The following is a 17,819-nucleotide window of genomic DNA, read 5'->3' as shown; positions in this document are numbered from 1 at the left end:
CCACGGTTTTAGGTCCGATTGAAACCTTCTTGGGAGGTGGTACTGCAACTTTTGCAAGGCACCCCCACACTTTTAAACTTTTGTACGAAGGTACAACACCTTTCCAAAGTTCATATGGTGTTTTACCAGTGACTTTGTTTGGTATTTTGTTGAGGATATAGTTTGTGGTAAGCAAAGCTTCCCCCCACATGTTCTGGGCTAACCCAGATTCCTGCAACATCGCATTCATCATCTCTTTAAGAGTTCGGTTTTTACGCTCCGCAACTCCATTAGATTCAGGTGAATAGGGAGCAGTTGTTTGATGAATAATGCCATGCTCTTTACAGAACACATCAAATGGTCCATCATACTCGCCTCCTCTATCACTTCGAACTATCTTTATAGTTCTATCAAGTTGGTTTTCAACCTCGAGTTTATACTCCTTGAATTTTTCCAAGGCTTCATCTTTGCTTCTTAGCAAATAGACATAACAATATTTTGTACAATCATCTATGAAAGTCACAAAATATTTTTTCCCACTTCTAGTTTGAACAAATTTTAAATCACACAAATCTGTATGAATTAAACCAAGAGGTTCAGTTGTTCTCTCAACATGAGGGAATGGAGTTTTTGTGAGTTTTGCTTGTACGCACACTTCACATTTCTCCTTGCTCAGTTTGCATTTCGGAATTAGGTTTAAATTAATCAATCTTTGAACAGACTTATAATTTACATGTCCTAATCGTTCATGCCAAACTTTGTATGATTCAACCAAACAAGCAGTTGGTTCATTTGTGAATAAGACTGTCTTAATACACATTTTGACATGTCCATCCTCAACATATCCCTTGCCCAAGAAAATATCATTTTTCTTTAGCACAAGTTTATCAGACTCGAAAGTTACTACAAATCCAGCTTTGCTTAATAGCGAACCGGAAATTAGATTCTTTCGCATATCTGGGACATGTTTCACATTTTTGAGAATTATCTCTTGTCCAAAAGTTAGCGCAAGTTTCACTTCGCCACAACCTTCAATAATAGAATAGTCGGTGTTACTCATTAACAACATCTCCTCAACATTGCATTTTTGATAGGTACTAAACATGTCCTTATCAATACATATGTGAGTAGTGGAACCAGTGTCATACCACCAGTCTTTTGAATTAATCTCATTTAAATTGACTTCTGTGACCATAGCACACATGTCTTTTTCAATCTGAATGCTCTGATTAAAATCAGTAGACATCTCAGTTTTCATAGCAAATGGAATCATAAATGGCAGACCACTCTCAAAATGAATTTGAGGCGTCGACTCATTTAATCCACTGCCGATCGCATCACTTGATCTATAAAAGATCGACATACTTGTGTTGTAAGACATACTTGAATTTTAATCTGCTCACAAAACCCGATAAACAGATTAGTATATTTCAATAACAAACACAAATAACTTCAACAATTTGAATAAAAGACAAATGAATAATTCAAATAAAAAAAATCAGAATACTATAAATTCTGAAACCTTAACGTTACGGAGGTACGACCAAATTTAATGCAGTAACAGATCAAATTAAAGGTCAAGTCAAACGCAATAACAAAAGATATAAACTGGTCAAAAGATAAAATAATCAAGAACGAATGATTGCTGGAAGTGGAACCAAAAAAAGCCAACTATTTCTTCTTTTTTTTTTTAATCCGATTAATCAAAAAACAAATGCAATATAAGTCAAACCTTTAACAAATAACATAAAGCAATGAACTTTGATGCTGTTTACGACAAAGGAAAACTGACAAAGATGCAACAATCCAATATTGACTAAAGCGAATCAGATAGCAATATTAAAACGAAAGAATTAAGCTATCAAAGAAGAGCCGAGACAAAATTAAATCAAAAAAGGATCTTAACGCGATTAAAACTAATCACCAAATCCTGCAAAACAAACGTAAGCGAGAGATATAAAAATTTCAACGCTGATACCGAGAAAGAGCTGATCCAATTTTCAACGCCTTTTACCAAAAAATAAATCAACCTGTTCTTAAAAAAAACACTTTTACAATAATCAGTCCGGTTAGTGCAAAGCAATAAACGGATATTTTGAGTTAAGACTGATAGAACCGTATTTTATCAACTACGGAGAACTGAATATTGTAAATAAAAATTGATAAGATTATACCAAAGATTTAAGAAAAGGAGGATGAAACAACTGCAGAGGCGAGATATTATCTCTTTCCTTAACTCAAAATACGTCCCGTAGTGCGACGGTTCGATAACGTAATGAGTCCCAGGATACAACTGCAAACAATCTTCTGAATTTGCGTCACTCTATCAGAAGCCTGGCGAAATAGTTTTGTGTATACTCTCAGACTTAATAAGAAATATCAAAAGAGAAAGAGAAACAAAAATGATATGAGGAATTGTTGAATTCTGTGAACGTGTGTCTTTCTCTACACAAATGACCTCTTATTTATAATACAAAGAGATTAGCACACGTTATAGATTAGTGGAGGCACCAACGTTTATATTGAATAGCCATAATGAAAATTGATTCTCCATTGACTCATTCATGTTGACAAAAATAATTATTGCTTCTTGACCAAATCAATTCAAAGCCAATAAATTATTTTTTTATGGGTTTTCATTTTTATGTTTTAAACAAAAACATAAAAGATTATCACAAATAAAATTTGAATATTAAGTTAATAGACATATTGTCCAACTAACAAAATCAATTTCAAATTCAAACCCAAATATTCAAAGTGATCCATTTGCTAAATATTTTATACTTAGCTAAATTTAAAGCTTTATAAACTTTGCATAACACTCACTTTGGACCTCCATTTCTCATTCAACACAACTCTGATTTTGACCAACAAATACACTAACTCATAGTGTTCACAGTGACGATTACATCGTGCCCAAGTTCCGGTCTTTCCGACAGACGTCTCCGTCGAAAATCCCATCGGAAAAATGGTCCACACCCCTTTGTCAAAAACGAGTTCCAACAAAAGCCTGTTCGCCGGCGGCATAAGGAGAACTCAAAACGTCGACTTTTCTCTGAACTTGCGGTTTAGATTGCTCATTTCGCTCGTCGTTCATTATCTGCACTGATCTACACTCTGCACTGCAGAATCCCATCTCTCCTCTGCACACAACCCAACAAAAATAATAAAATTAGAAATCTTGGGATTTACAATCTTGGATTTGTCTCGACTCAACAAATCTATTCTTTAATTCAGATTAGTTGATAAAGATTCGTTATTAATTATTGATCTGAATTAAAAATAATAATAATAATGCGAAGAGGACTTACTTGTACATGTAAATGTCTTTGCCTTGAAGTCTCTTCTTACACAAGCAACACGAGCTCAGGAACTCTGTCGGTTCCCTACGAATCTGTCTCTTAGTAACCGGTGGTTCAACCATCGGTTTCTGCCTTCTCCGATCATCGAACTCCGACCCATTTTCAACCAATTCAAACCCTTCTTCGTTATAATACACTCTGGTCGGCCCATCACGGCTCGTCACGCAAGTGTATTCCTCTTCCGACAGATCAATCTCAGGGCATCGGAATCTCCCGGAGAAACAAACCGGATCGTACCGGTTAATCCCAGTGTTACTTTCCTCCAACGCAGCCACGATACCCAAACCGACACCACCGGAACCGTAACGGTTCGAGTTAACTGGCGACGGGAACTTCAAATCTAACGGACTTCTCGGACTCGCCGAATAGTCTTCTGGTTTAATAGCAGACCGGCTTCTTGGAACTAGCATCTCCGACAGTTTTCGGATCATTAGATGAGGTCTCTTGCTTAGTATCATGATCAAAGAATCAAATAAGAGAGTTGAGAGAGATACAAGCAAGAATATGATAAGAGAATTGAGAGAGAGATGAAAACAATAAACAGAGAGAGGCAAGCTTATAGGAAAGAATCTGAGTGAAGAAGAGAAAGATAGAGAAAGGTATAGAAACCTTGAGCCCACTGGTTTGCTTGGAAGTTTGGAGTTTTCTGTGCGGTGATCAATGATTGAAATATAGAACGGCCCACCATTTGTTTATCATTATTATTATTGTTTTTGTATTTATTTTACTTTATATTATTTCTACACCATTATTGAAATGAGCAGGCTCATAAATTATTATTGTTTTTCTAATATCTGATTAATTATGACGTTACAATACTGAAAAATATTATATAGATAATTCTAAAACCGATAATTTTACCACCATAAATTATTTATTTTTAAAAATGGTTTTATTTAGTATTCATTGCCTCAATTGTGTGTAGAACACAAGGACCCACTATTTTCAATAGGTCCGGGCACCAATAGTAGCATACTTTCAATATTAATGATTTATTTATATCTGATTTTTTAATTTGTTTTTTCGAAAAATAAAGATATCTATTTTTCTAAATATCTATAATTTTTTTATATTTGCAAATATTCACGGATATTTACGGATAATTCATCCATTTTTTAAATACAAGTAAAACTAGAAAATAATACTTGTTTATGTTTTAGAAATATTTTTAACATAATAAAAATATAAAGTAAAAATTAACGAAACTATATGTTTTATGAAATTTTAAAATTAATAATTTTCTTATAAGATATTTTTTAGAATGATTTTAATTTTTATACAGATTTAATATTCTTTTTTAATTTAATAGTTTATAAGTAATTTTAAAAATAAAATTTAATAAATTATATATTAAATCATAATTATGTAATATTATACATTTAAAACTATATATTTAATCGTAAATACACATCTATTTGTATTAAAATCAGAACACATCATATATTTTTCTAGTATTTATATTTTGTTTTGTTTTCAATAGATATTGATTTATAATATCTATAAATTTTCAAAGCAGGTGGAAACGAATAACAAATCAAATCAATACCCAGCGTTAATTTCCATCAAGATTCAAATGTCTACTTCTAATAATTATTTTTTATTCTTTGGGAATCTAAGACTTTTTCATAGGGGAAAATATTTTATGTAGATATAGTTACTTTTTTTTATAAATATAGACGAATTCATCTGTACTCGAAGCGTGGATTGTTTTCTAGTAGTATTTATTAGCACCTAGGTTATTATTTTAGATAGTGGTTTTTTGTATTGGTTCAGACAAGTCACAAGTGGTTTACTTTTCTGAAAGTGATTGTTTTAAAATTTAAGCCGAAAATTAGGTGGCAATTTTGAAAATGATTGTGGATTCTTATCTTTAACTCTTTTTTTTTCTTCTCATAAATCATTATTTTTCCTGGTTATTTTCCTAACTTAAAATCATTATCACTAGGTGATTTTCCCGTGCTCATGCACGGATATAAATATTTATAAAGTAAATATAATATACCAATTAATTGCTATTTACTTTTAATTTTCCATTAATTTATACTAATAATATTATATTATTTTAATTAGACATATGATTTTAGATATATTATATCTAGTCGGTTTTGTTATTTTTACAGTCAATTTAGTTATGATTTGGGTATATTGGATTGCATCTATTTCTCTGAATTCAACTATCATATTTTTTATTATATTATAGTCGGTTTTTTTTTTCTAAATATATTAAAATTTTGATTAGTTTTCTTATTAACATTTAGGTTCGTTGTTGTCTTAAATATGTAATTATATTTTAGGAAGATTATGTATAACTTAAGATATATTGTGCTGCAACAACCGTCTTACGGCATTTATATAGATTCGGAGCTATCGGTTTGGTTCACATAGTCCATATGAGTTTGTTTTGTTGTTGACAAAAAAAGGATATATTGTGCTTAAAATGAAATAAAAAATAAACTAAAGTGTTTGAATCAAAATTATGTAAATAAATATAATGATAATATTCTGAAGTCTCATGCATATATATAAATTTTACAAAAAACTAAATTGTTATATTTGATTAATATTTTATTTTCATTTGTCAATGCGTTTTGAGTCATCCTATAATTTATATTTATGAAATAAATTATTATTATTGTAAAATTATATTTTCTTATTATAGTTAAATCTATGATTTTAGATATAAGTTGGATTAGTCCAGTAACTCATGTTGTGAGTATATTAACTTACATATATTCTTTCAAATTCAAGCTGAAGTATAATTTTTTATTATAATTAAGTCAAGTCAAATTAATTTATTTATCGTTTAAATGTGAATGTATTTTCATAATATATATCAAATTAAATATTGATTTTATAAATTATATTAGAAAAGATGATATATAGAAAGTTACTTCTCATACTTTTTGGAAAGCTCGTGAACTCATATCAATATTTATAATAAAAATATTTTTATAAAATTCTAACTAATTTCATGTCTTCTCTGATTATGGTTATATTAAAAAATTACACAAACATAAAAACATTGAATTTAAAAGCAAATTTAATATTAAAAAAACATACAATTTTAATAATGATAAAATATAATATATTTACCTCGTTAAAGTATATAGTGTGATTTTAAATATTTTATAAGTATTTGATCAAAAAGATGTTTATTGTTAACCTTTATTTCTCGTTATATCTCTTAAAAATAAGCAGAAAAAAATTGTGATTGCATCTGAGAAATCATATGATATAAGTAAAGTATAATTTATAGATATTTTTTGTTGTAATTGAAAGATATTATAGTAACCAAAATATAGGAAATACAAATAGCATTTCAATAATACTAACTATAAATGATTTTAGTCAATATATCAGTTTATGTTACTTAATTATTTTATGTAATCAACTAAAAAATAGATAGATATATAAAAATTATTAATGTTACTTTGAAAAATATAAAGAAAGTATTTTATTAGTATATTTTATGTTATTTTAAAAATATATTTAATACAATATTACTATTTTGTGAACTTTCCTTTTTAATGATAGCATATTATTTATTCATATATTTTCGTTTCTAAATTCAATTTATAGCCTTTATAAATATTTCCTTTTTTATTATATATTTTATTTGTAAAAATTTGTAAAATTTTACAAAAGGAATTTAAATAAAAAATCAATTATAGTATTTAAATATTTTATTTTTGATTCATTAAGGGTATCAATGTAATCAACCACCGTGAGAATTAACCTGAGCGCGACACATAGGAAACTGACTTCTCAAATAATATTATAGAGATATGTTAATATCACAGTGCTCCTGTTAGATTGAAGTTATTTTGTTGGGCTAATGGTTAAGTTGTAATCGGGCCTTGATGGTCCTCTGTTGGGTGTTTTTGGGCTTGGTCCGCTTTTGGGCTTTGTTCTTTTAATAAAATATACTAATAGACGGAAAAAAAAAAAGATTGAAGTTATTTATTAGTCTTTGGCGGATTCGTCCTAACTATTTGTATTTTAATATGCCAAAAATTGGTATGTGTCCACCGTTTCTCTTCCTGAGTTAAATTCCAGTTAAAATTTTCCCCCACTTTAATTATTGATGTTCAAATTGTATTTTTCATTAATAATATCGAAACATATGTATTGGGAGATGTTTTCATTATTTCATTTATAGAAAACCCCCTTTGTCGTTATCATCATTATCTGTTTTTAGTTGCTTACGCTTTGGGCCTACCTACAAGTCTACAACACACGAGTGTCACTTTAAAAAGTTGGACTGTACACAATGATTAAAGACCTAGGCCCAACTTATTTCTTTATCAGCGCCCAACTATAATATTTACGGGCCGAATGATAATATTGCTTGATTCAAAAATATCTTCCTCATATTCTTCAGAAATAATAAAAGAAAAAAAAAATCAGATTTAATGTAATTGCTATTTTTTTTTTTTGCTATTGTATGTTTGTATCCGAAAAGTTTTCATTAATAACAGATTTGTTATAAACGTGAAAAATAGGATGTCAACAAAGGAAGCACCGATCATTGAAAATGATCGTGTGAAGTAAATTATGTGGAGCCCACTGCCACTATGCACACACAGTAACTTTCTCTTTTTACTTCTATATAAACGATTGTTTCGATCGATTGTAATACGCACTTTACACCATTCTCTTCTTCCTCATATAACTTACTCTCTCTCTCGTTATTATACTTATATCAGTGTTTTTTTATTTCTGCGGGTATAAAATTTCACTCTTATTTAAATTTTTCGATACTATAAAATTGTAAGTTATTTTATAACACGTTATCAGCACGATCACTCTGCAATTCGGTAAAGTTTATATGTATCATATTTACCCTGCTATAATGGCCGGTATACCGCCTATATTATTGTTTATTATTTTATAGTGTTTGTTTTAATTCACTATTATTTATCTATATTAATGCGGGCGGTATGTCGCCTCGTTAATAAACCTTGATTGTTAATTACACCATTATCATTTGGCTTGGCTGTGCCGCCGCAAAATTTATTCAATATTAAAATATAAATTAATCTATCACCATAATACGATTAATATTTATTTGTGTATTATATTAATTTTATTATACAAATGTTTGCTCACCTATATAAAAAAAAAATATATATATATATATATATATAGTGAAATTTACTAAAATCGATTGACTGATTATTACGATATTTTCAAACTGTTTTTCGATTTAACGATTTAACCCCAACGGTCACAAAGAAAAAAATTCAAAAATTTTACCTTTTTACAACGGCTATGAACAGTATTTTTACATCTATAAATACATTCATACTTCACTCATTTTCTTCATCCAAACATTTCATTATCTCTCAAATATTTTCAAATCGCTCTCCTCCGGTTTTTCATTCCAAGAAAGATGATTCGCGCGTTTTTGATTTTAGTTGCAATTCTAATTTGTGTATCTATTTACGGTTTATTCGTTGGAGAATTTGCTCCGGGGGAATTTACGATGAATATCGGTTTACTTTTCTATACACTATTTCTATTTGTAATTGCTTGCATGATTAATGTAAACGGTTCATTTTAAATATTATAAAATTCTAATAAAATTTACTATTTTGTGTCTTGGAAATTCAGAAATGGCAAATATTGAAAAACTCCAGTTTCCGGCTTTGGAAATAACTGGGGCAAATTACACGGCATGGATAACTAATATGGAGCTTCATCTAGACTCGGAAAAAATACTCGAGACAATAAAAGAAGGGAATAAATCAGCTTCTCACGAAAGATCTAGGGCCGTAATATTTCTGAGAAAACACCTAGATGAAAATCTTACGCATGACTATGCGAGGGTAAAAGATCCTCTAGATCTTTGGAAAGCCCTAAAGGAGAGGTTTGATAACCAGAAGAAAATAACTCTTCCCCATGCACTCGATGAGTGGGCGAACCTACGATTTCAAGATTTTGAAAAGGTGGAAACGTACAATTCCGCTATATTAAGGATAGCGGCGCAATTAGAATATTGCGGTAAGCCCGTAACGGAAGCAGAAATGCTTGAGAAGACTTACCAAACGTTCCACAAAAACCATTATGTTCTACAAGAACAATACAGAAACCGTGGATACACGAGGTTCTCTGAACTCGCTGTAGCGCTCATGATAGCGGAGAAAAATAATGAACTCCTTATCAAAAATCACAATACCCGACCCACGGGAACCAAAGCATTTCCTGAGGTGAATGCGACGGATGTAAAAAATCCGGAAAGAGGAAATTTTTCCTATCGTGGTCGTGGTCGTGGTCGTGGTCACGGTCGTGGTCGTGGCCATCGATTTAATCGTGGTAATGAAAGGAGTTACAACCCAAGAGGAAGGGGATCCAACACATGGAATCGATCCAATCGTGGAAAAGGGAATGAAGCCCAAGAAAACCCTACTCGTAAAAACGAGAACGTCTGTTACAGATGTGGATCGAAGGGGCATTGGTCTCAAGTATGCCGAACTCCTCAGCATCTATGTAAGTTGTACCAAGAAACCATCAAAGGCAAAGCAAAGGAAGTTAATCTCAATGAGCACTTCGAGGGTACAACATCTACATACCTTGAGTCTTCTGACTTTATGGACGATGTCGACGAGGCCACTCATCAAGATAATTAAAATGCTTATAGTAATCAAGCCCAATAATGCCAGTGATGTCATAAATTATTATTACTATTATGTATTTTCAGTTCTAGAATAAAATTGTTTTTCGAAACAACTAATGTATAATTATAGTCTAATGTATAAGTGTGTGTGCTTATAATCAATGTATAATTATATAATGTTTACTTATGAAAATTTATTTTCTTTATTAATATTAATTGTGTGTTACAGAAATGGATAATGGAACAACAACTAAGCAAATTGGCAGAGAAGTTTGCATTCCAGATAGTGGTACAACACATACTATTCTGAAAGATAAGAGATATTTCTCTAACTTAAAATCAGCAAAAATGACTGTAAACACAATATCAGGTCCTACGGATTTGATCGAGGGAATTGGCAAAGCAAACTTTATGTTGCCTAATGGAACAAAGTTTTCCATAAACAATGCCTTGTATTCTCCAAATTCAAAGAGAAATTTGTTGAGTTTCAAAGATATATACCTTCAAGGATATGAAACTCAGTCTGCAACTGAGAATGGAAAGAAGTATATGTATATAACTTCTGAAAAATCAGGCAAAAATCTTGTACTGGAAAAGTTTCCAAAACTTCCTTCTGGATTACATCAGACTTATATTAATGCGATAGAATCAAACCTTGTGGTCAAAAGAAATCCAGAAGATATTACATTATGGCATGACCGTCTTGGTCATCCAGGCACTACAATGATGCGAAAAATCATTGAAAGTTCACATGGTCATTCAATGAAAACCCAAGATCTATATCAAAGTGATAAAATGACATGTGCTGCATGTGCTCTTGGGAAATTAATCATAAGACCATCACCAACCAAAATTGATAAAGAATCACCAAAATTCTTAGAAAGAATCCAAGGTGACATTTGTGGACCAATACATCCACCATGTGGACTATTCTACTACTTTATGGTATTAATCGATGCGTCGAGTAGATGGTCACATGTTTGCCTATTATCATCTCGAAATATGGCATTTGCGAGATTTTTAACTCAAATAATCAAATTAAGAGCTCAGTTCTCTGATCATCCAATTAAAAGAGTTAGATTAGATAATGCTGGTGAATTCACATCCCAAGCATTTAATGATTACTGTATGGTATCAGGGATTGAAGTAGAGCACTCAGTTGCTCATGTTCATACACAAAACGGTTTGGCAGAATCACTAATTAAACGATTGCAATTAATTGCAAGGCCATTGATCATGAGATCAAAACTTCCAACCTCTGTATGGGGACATGCCATTCTGCATGCAGAAGCACTCATTCGGATAAGACCCAGTGCGTACCATAGATATTCCCCATTACAGTTAGCGTTTGGTAGAGAACCAAATATTTCTCATCTAAAAGTCTTTGGTTGTGCAGTTTATATCCCAATAGCACCACCGCAACGTACAAAGATGGGACCACAAAGACGGTTAGGAATATATATTGGTTATGATTCTCCATCAATAATAAGATATCTAGAACCACAAACTGGTGATGTGTTTACGGCACGATTTGCCGATTGTCATTTCAATGAGAAAGAGTTCCCAACCCTAGGGGGAGACAATAATCAAGTAGGAAAGGAAATCAAATGGAATGTGCCATCTTTATTACACCTTGATCCTCCTACGAAACAATCAGAACTAGAAGTTCGACGTATCATGCAGTTACAAAATATAGCAAGTCAATTACCCGATGCATTTGCTGATACCAAAATGGTAACTAAATCACACATACCAGCTGCAAATACTCCTGCTCGTATTGAAATACCACAAAAATATGGAGCGGCAGTTGATACACGTGAATCAGGAACACGTTTGAAACGCGGTAGACCTATTGGTTCGAAAGATAAAGTTCCTAGGAAACGTAAGGAAGGTGAAAAGCATGATACTCCCAAAATAACAGAAAATATTTTGGAAGAAGAAAATTGTGAATCTAACGACAATAGAGAACATATTGAATCTGAAGGAAATCACGAGATTTCTATCAATTACATCCATAATGGAAAGATATGGAAACGAAATAAGATGGATGACATTGATGATGTTTTCTCATATCTCTTAGCACAAGAAATAAATGAAGAAAACGAAGATCCAGAACCAAAGTCTGTATATGAATGTCAAAAGAGACATGACTGGATGAAATGGAAAGATGCAATTCAAGTCGAACTAGATTCCCTTAACAAACGAAACGTATTCGGACCTATTGTGCTCACACCCAAAGATGTGAAACCTGTTGGATACAAATGGGTGTTCGTCCGAAAACGAAATGAAAAAAATGAGATTACAAGATACAAAGCTCGTCTCGTAGCCCAAGGTTTTTCTCAAAGGCCTGGAATTGATTATGAGGAAACATATTCTCCTGTTATGGATGCAATCACTTTTAGATTCCTGATGAGTCTAGCAGCTGATAAAAATCTCGAGATGCGTCTCATGGATGTGGTTACGGCATATTTGTATGGATCATTAGATACTGATATCTACATGAGAATCCCAGATGGATTTAAAATTCCAGAAATCTTAAGTTCCAAACCTAAAGAGTTATGTGCAATAAAATTGCAAAGATCATTATATGGCTTAAAGCAATCAGGACGTATGTGGTACAATCGTCTAAGTGAGCATTTAACAAAAGAAGGATACACAAATGATCCTATATGTCCTTGTGTTTTCATAAAGAAAACTACAACCGGATTTGTGATAATCGCGGTGTACGTTGATGATCTTAATATTATCGGAACTCAAGAAGAAATACAAAAGGCATCAGATTATTTAAAAGGAGAATTTGAGATGAAAGATCTCGGACAAACAAAATATTGTCTAGGCTTACAGATTGAGCATTCTCAAAAGGGTATATTTCTACATCAATCTACATATACCAAAAGAGTATTGAAACGCTTTAACATGGATAAAGCAACTCCTCTTAGCACCCCGATGGTAGTTAGATCACTTAATGTTGAAAATGATCCATTCCGACCATCCGAAGAAAATGAAGAAATACTTGGTCCCGAAGTTCCATATCTAAGTGCAATTGGAGCTCTTATGTATCTTGCAAATTGTACTCGACCAGATATATCTTTTGCCATCAATCTTTTAGCAAGATTCAGTTCATCCCCCACACGAAGACATTGGAATGGAATTAAACATGTCTTTCGTTATCTTCAAGGGACCATTGATTTAGGTCTATTTTACCCTAAAAATTCAAAGGGTCAAATGATTGGTTTTGCAGATGCAGGTTATTTGTCAGATCCACACAAAGCTAGATCACAAACGGGATACGTTTTTACTATTGGAGGCACTGCCATATCTTGGCGTTCTCAAAAGCAGACACTCGTGGCTACTTCTTCAAATCATGCTGAGATCATCGCACTCCATGAAGCAAGTCGAGAATGTGTATGGCTAAGATCAATAAGCCGACATATCTGTTCAAGCAGTGGAATTGACGAAAATACGGAGCCAACTATTCTATATGAAGATAATGCGGCATGTGTTGCTCAAACAAAGGAAGGATATATCAAAAGCGATAGAACGAAGCATATTCATCCGAAGTTCTTCTCATACACTCAAGAGCTCGAGAAGAAGAAAGAGATTGAAGTAAGATATGTTCGATCAAGCGACAATGCAGCTGACCTCTTCACTAAATCACTTCCTACCTCGGTATTCAGAAAACATGTTCATAACATTGGAATGCGTCATCAGAATGATCTATGACTGCTCATCCGAGGGGGAGCTTACGTGGTTGTACTCTTTTTACCTTACTATGGTTTTTTCCATTGGGTTTTCCTGGAAAGGTTTTTAACGAGGCAACAAAAACGTTAAGCAAGAAGAGATAGTGACACTGGTCTCCAAGGGGGAGTGTTATAAACGTGAAAAATAGGATGTCAACAAAGGAAGCACCGATCATTGAAAATGATCGTGTGAAGTAAATTATGTGGAGCCCACTGCCACTATGCACACACAGTAACTTTCTCTTTTTACTTCTATATAAACGATTGTTTCGATCGATTGTAATACGCACTTTACACCATTCTCTTCTTCCTCATATAACTTACTCTCTCTCTCGTTATTATACTTATATCAGTGTTCTTTTATTTCTGCGGGTATAAAATTTCACTCTTATTTAAATTTTTCGATACTATAAAATTGTAAGTTATTTTATAACAAGATTAACAGCAAAAAATGAAGGAATGATATATCAACCAAGCAAGAATGATCAAGTTTCCGGGTCACTGGAGCTCCGACTTACAAAAATATCCAGATTACTCTTCATGACCCGAATAAACAAACAATTCAAACTCTTTACACAAAAACGTTTTGGACATTTTTAAAAATCCCAAAGAAACAGAGAATCATCAAAAATCAATTCTCCGTAATCTTCAACGGGCAAAACCTCCGTAAACTGATCGCCGGAGAAGTCGTCAAACCCAGGAAACATCCCGAAATCACTCGGAAGCGTGTCTAAGAACGACAGATCGTAATCTAGCGTTGTCGCCGAAGACATAGCTACTTCAGACACGGAGGTCGAAGGAGACTCCGGTCGGGTTTCGGACAAAACCGATTCTTCTTCCTCTCGGGCACTGATAGTAACATCGTCCTGACCGTTTGCGAACCGAGCAGCAGCTTCCCGGATCTCCGGAGGCGTCAGCAACCTTCCGCCGGAGATCGACGGCGGATTATCGGGGAAATTGAAACCGGATTGGCGGCCGCGGAGACAAAACTGGGCGGCGTCGAAGGCACGCGCCGCCTTCTCGGGAGTGTCGAAAGAGCCGAGCCAGATGCGTTCCCTGCTGTTGGGAAGTCTGATCTCGGAAACCCATTTGCCCCACTTCCTCTTCCTCACGCCTTTGTACTTGGACTGCATCGACGAGTTCCTCATCTCTGCCTCTTCCTCCTTCATCGCTTTCTTCACCATTTTCGAGTTACAAACAAAGACACCCGGTTTGGTTTGGTTTGGTTTGGATTGGATTAGATAAGATTCTGTTCCGGTTCGAGATTTGCAGTTATTTCTGTTATTTCTGCTTGATTTGAGTTTGCGGCTGTGTGGATTTATATATAAATGATGAAGAAGAGAGTGAAGTAGGAAGTGAGGAACGCTGACTGGCGCGTGGAGAAAAAGTACAAAAGTTGGAACACGCGGGAACAGTGAAGGCTGTATTGGTCTGTCGTGTTTCTTGTTTTCCACGTGATTTTAATTCGCTTTTCTTGTCTTTTTGCGTTATCTAATGGTGAATTTATCTCTATTTGTTTAGACACGTTGTCTAAAAGACTGAAACTTCATTCGTTGGCGACTTTTGTTTCTAGAAGAATTTAAAGGCTACTTATTTTTGTTTTGTTCAGATTATTGGGCGGGCGTTTGAATACAGATCGGACCACACAGGTCTATGAATATATATTTTGCTTGCAAGTACCATTGTCTAGCAGGTGTTTTTACAAACTAACATGAGATTGACTACAAAAGATGTAATATGCCCGAATTGTTACAATCTCTTATTGACTGAGTGAAACGTGATTCCATAGTCGTTGACGCTGACTTCATTTGAAAACCAAATGATATAATTAACAACGGGTGATGTTAAATTCAACCGTTTACCTTGTGGAGCTCTTGTGGAAGAGCGTGACTGGGTCTTGGAACGAGTCCTACAAGCAGTGGGAAGGAGACTAATTAAGAAGCTTCGATATGTTAGAAACTTATGATTTTTTTTCTTACTTTATGAACTTTTTTTACCTTGTGAATGCATATATTTTGTCTTTTTAAAAAAAATTGTTATGTTTTATCCGTGTTTGCAGTACTTGTTTAAGGAGATTGCTGATATTTGTCAAGAAGTTGATCTTCCTCCTGGGGTCCTCAACGTTCTTACTTGATATGGTTCGGAAGCTGGTGCTCCTTTGGCATCACATCACAGTGTGGACAAGGTATTATTAGGCTTTGAGACATAAAAATACAATTTGAATAAAAGGGGCTGCTGAGTACACACCATATATAGTTCTTGGTTTAAAATGCAAAAGCATGTGTGTATCTCACTTACTTGGCAGATTGCATTTACTGGAATATCTGCCACAAGAAGCAAAGTCATGACAGCTGCTGCTTAGTTGGTTAAGGTACTGAGGTATCAGGTATATATTCACTTATGTTTTTTGGCTGAACAATGTTAATTACTCTGACTCATGGCCCTTGTTTGCAGCCTGTTCTTATGGAACTTGGTGGAAAGAGCCCTCTCATTGTGTTTGATGACGCTAACCTTGATACCGGTGACTCTGTCACAATAAAATCATATAAGGGAGATTGCTTTTTACAATCAGTAAGGGATGAGTGACTTGGATCCGGTTAAGTTTTAAAAAAATGAAAGTTGTGACGCAGTGAAAATGATCTTAAAAGAGCTGTTGAATGGGCTCTCTTCGGTTGCTTCAGGACAAGTGGTCATCAGCATTCAGCAGTGCAACTTCCAGGTTTCTTGTTCATGTAAGTGCCCAACCAAACTGTGTTTCATATCTTCCTCTTGCTTGCTTGCTAATATCCCACAACTTATGCAAATAATATGTTTCCTTAGGAACCTTGTCTATAACTTATATGTCCTTTTTGATGTTTGTCAATTTTTTTTACATTTTTCAATCATAGGAAAACTTCCCATTTGCATTAATAGAAAAGCTTGTGGAATGGTTCAAGAACATTAAAATTTCAGACCCCTTGGAACGAGGATGCAGGCTTGGTCCTGTTGTCAGCAAAGAACAGGTCATGTCTTTGTGTGTTCTAGAGGCTATACTTCAACGTCTGTGATCATATGATATGAACGAACGAGCTGACAAAATGTGGATATTACAGCACAAGAAAATATTGAAGTTTAGCTCAACGGCTGCAAGTGAAGGTGCAACGATTTTGCAAGGTATTATTATTATTTATATATCTTTCCCTTTCTTTTTTTTCTTCTATCCTTGGGATGCAGCATGCTATAACTGATGTAACCACTAGCTTCGATGCAAATTTGGAGAGAAGAAGTTTTCGGGCCTGTGCTTTGCGTAAAAACATTTTGCACAGTGAGGATGAGGCATGCAATTGAGCTAGTAAATGACTCTCAGTTAAGATAAAACGTTTTCTCTGATAAAAAAATGAAAGATCTTAAGGGACTCATTAAAATCATTTGGTAAATTGTGACAGAGATACGGATTAGGAGCTGCAGTGATATCTAATGATGTGGAAAGATGTGACCGCATAAGGCAGGTTCTCTTGCCTGGCTATGACCAATTCAGATTCCTTTATAGTCTTTTTTTAAACAGTACCATGATCCAATCAATATAATCTGTACTTGTGCTTTGTTTAGGCTTTTAACAGCTCACAAGCCTTTCTTTCATCAAAGCTCCATGGGCTGGAGTCAAAGACAGTGGATTTGGACGCGAGTTAGGAGAATGGTACTGCAGCATCCATCTCTTCTTTGACATATATATCTTGATGGCTTATACTGGAACAACTTCTTGATTTTTTTGTATGTGTAAATAATTCAGGGGACTTGATAAGTACTTGAGTGTGAAGCAAGTTACTCGCCACACTTCAAAGGAACGATGGGGATGGATGGTACAAATCCCCCCCTACTATAAGTATATGATGAATACGGCTCTCTCATGAAAGATCCAAAAATGCTGTCTGTTCTAAAGCTTTGTGATTCTTTCAATCAACCTGTCAAAGTCTGGTCATATGTAAGAGACCCTTTCGAGTAACAGTAAAGATGATAGGAAATAAAGTCAGGCTTTGGTGATTCATTCGTTTGTTGTTGCTAAAATGTCAAAGCATGCATCGAGGCACACCACTCTAGGGGCTATAGTGCGGCAACATGCCCACCATTTTATGTCACCTTCAA

The 17,819-nt window shown here is 33.9% G+C and overlaps 4 protein-coding genes across 4 annotated transcripts; 2 read left to right on the top strand and 2 right to left on the bottom strand.

Annotated features, from left to right (window-relative positions):
* Nucleotides 1-2,646: 2,646 nt before the first annotated feature.
* On the bottom strand, nt 2,647-3,980 carry LOC108814819 (FCS-Like Zinc finger 13). Its single transcript, XM_018587450.2, has 2 exons — nt 3,291-3,980; nt 2,647-3,122 (listed from the first exon to the last, which is right to left on the bottom strand). The coding sequence occupies exons 1-2, from the start codon at nt 3,797-3,799 to the stop codon at nt 2,966-2,968; spliced, it is 666 nt and encodes a 221-aa protein (XP_018442952.2). The 5' UTR covers nt 3,800-3,980; the 3' UTR covers nt 2,647-2,965.
* Nucleotides 3,981-7,993: 4,013 nt separating this feature from the next.
* On the top strand, nt 7,994-10,167 carry LOC130497712 (uncharacterized). Its single transcript, XM_056990743.1, has one exon. It carries the CDS (start codon nt 8,957-8,959, stop codon nt 9,968-9,970), a length of 1,014 nt encoding a protein of 337 aa, XP_056846723.1. The 5' UTR covers nt 7,994-8,956; the 3' UTR covers nt 9,971-10,167.
* Nucleotides 10,168-14,135: 3,968 nt separating this feature from the next.
* On the bottom strand, nt 14,136-14,993 carry LOC108835321 (ethylene-responsive transcription factor ERF018). The gene has a single exon (XM_018608592.2). The coding sequence runs from the start codon at nt 14,879-14,881 to the stop codon at nt 14,294-14,296; it is 588 nt and encodes a 195-aa protein (XP_018464094.2). The 5' UTR covers nt 14,882-14,993; the 3' UTR covers nt 14,136-14,293.
* Nucleotides 14,994-15,538: 545 nt separating this feature from the next.
* Nucleotides 15,539-17,587, top strand: LOC108835320 (aminoaldehyde dehydrogenase ALDH10A8, chloroplastic). Its single transcript, XM_056991320.1, has 10 exons — nt 15,539-15,583; nt 15,757-15,819; nt 16,152-16,268; nt 16,379-16,429; nt 16,586-16,699; nt 16,790-16,850; nt 17,003-17,028; nt 17,123-17,185; nt 17,297-17,373; nt 17,467-17,587. The coding sequence occupies exons 1-10, from the start codon at nt 15,539-15,541 to the stop codon at nt 17,585-17,587; spliced, it is 738 nt and encodes a 245-aa protein (XP_056847300.1).
* The last annotated feature ends 232 nt before the right edge of the window (nt 17,588-17,819 follow it).

This window comes from Raphanus sativus, chromosome 7 (assembly GCF_000801105.2).
Source record: "Raphanus sativus cultivar WK10039 chromosome 7, ASM80110v3, whole genome shotgun sequence".
Classification (NCBI taxonomy): Eukaryota; Viridiplantae; Streptophyta; class Magnoliopsida; order Brassicales; family Brassicaceae; genus Raphanus; species Raphanus sativus.
The sequence above is the reverse complement of the archived record's forward strand: the minus strand, read 5'-3'. Positions and strand labels throughout refer to the sequence as shown.